Source organism: Morone saxatilis, unplaced genomic scaffold, assembly GCF_004916995.1.
Source record: "Morone saxatilis isolate NCDOM2014 unplaced genomic scaffold, NCSU_SB_2.0 Contig11, whole genome shotgun sequence".
Classification (NCBI taxonomy): Eukaryota; Metazoa; Chordata; class Actinopteri; family Moronidae; genus Morone; species Morone saxatilis.
The window spans coordinates 30668053-30669544 of NW_023339663.1; the positions used below are offsets into that span (position 1 = coordinate 30668053).

The window sequence follows — 1492 nt, forward strand, 5'->3', positions numbered from 1 at the left end:
AATCCATGTAAAATTACAGAACAAATATGTATTTAACTGTTAACTATTACTTGTTAACTATCAAATAAACAGTAAATATCTGCAAAAAATAATAGATTTGAAAAAAAATATTCTTTAAATAAACTGTAATTATGTGATTATTTACAGTTACAGATTGCTCATGTTATTTTACATTAGACATGTAAATTCACAGGTAAAATTTCTTTCACATGTACCCTGTATGTACATTACATGTATATACAAATAGTCTGTTTGGAACAATAATGTGTCTCGTGTTTTTTCCACAAACAAAAATATAATTTTCAAATCCTTAAATCTCCTCTTTCTATCTCATTAAAAAAAAGAATCTCTGAATATGCAAATGTTGTTTATTTTTCCTGCTGGACACAAAACTCTATTTTACTGTAAAGTTCATTCTTAGTGTATGTGCACTGGTGTTTTCAAGTTTCTACATCACACATACATCATACAAGTTGCATACTGAACCAGGTGTTTCTGGTGACCCAAGCAAACTCAGGTTTAATTTGCTCATACTCAGTTTCAGCAAAAATGACAAAGTTATTAAGTTAAGTAATTTTATAAAAATGACCCACTGCAGCTTTAAGACAAATTATCTTTAAAATAGCTTAATCAATAGTAGGTCACTTTGTTTAATCTTGTTTCATTCTTGTTGAAACTGTGAACGTAACCTACTTGATTTCTCTCTTTCGCGGTTCAACCGTCAGATCATCAACCTGTGCTTCATCCTCTACTACCTGTTTGAAATGAACGTGAAGATCTTTGCCTTCGGCTGGAAAGGGTACCTATCCTACAGAAATAACATCTTCGACGGCTTCCTCACCATCCTACTACTGGTAAACACTGCTCTACCTTCTCATTTTTTTCACATAGAGTGTAATGTGAAACGATGATCTCCTTGTCCATTCCTGAGTTTTCTGTAGTGTCCCATTGTATTTTGTCTAATTAAAAATGAGATCAACAGTTTTTATTAGTTTATGCGTTTTCAGAAAATTGATGTCAGCCATGTTTATTGCAGCAGCACAACATAGTTATAGAGTTTGACGACTAGACTCCGACCTCATAGCAAATATCTTGGGTGTTGGGTGGTGGTGTGGCTGAAAAAACAGGCAGCAATACCGATGCAGGGCAGCAGCAGCATTGACAGGGCATTGACAGAGCAGGTAAATTTTGCAGCTTAAACAGACTGCCAGATTGGAAGGGTGTGTTTGGTTTTTGATTATGGAGAGTGAGGCGTGTCAGCAGCAGTGCAGCTCGAGTTGACTGCTTGAACTAGCTTAGCGTGCACTCACTCTTGTATTTCTATAGAATAGCTATGTTTCTTTTCCCTCCACAACCCTTTGTGTGGCTTGTAAATCTCATCTGTGTGATTTTCACATCCGCTTAGTATGTTCAGAATGTCTCCTCCCATTATTTGTCCCATCACTCCACCATCTCTCCCCTTTGCATGTCCACATGTGCATGAAGTGTGCAT

General features: G+C 36.1%; 1 protein-coding gene across 1 annotated transcript in view; it reads left to right on the forward strand.

Annotated features, from left to right (window-relative positions):
* Positions 1-1492, forward strand: part of tpcn2 (two pore segment channel 2) — an 8295-nt gene that overhangs the window by 433 nt on the left and 6370 nt on the right. Inside the window, exon 2 of the mRNA XM_035652133.1 lies at positions 726-854. Within this exon, the coding sequence (XP_035508026.1) occupies positions 726-854 (129 nt within the window). The remainder of the gene's footprint in view (positions 1-725; positions 855-1492) is intronic.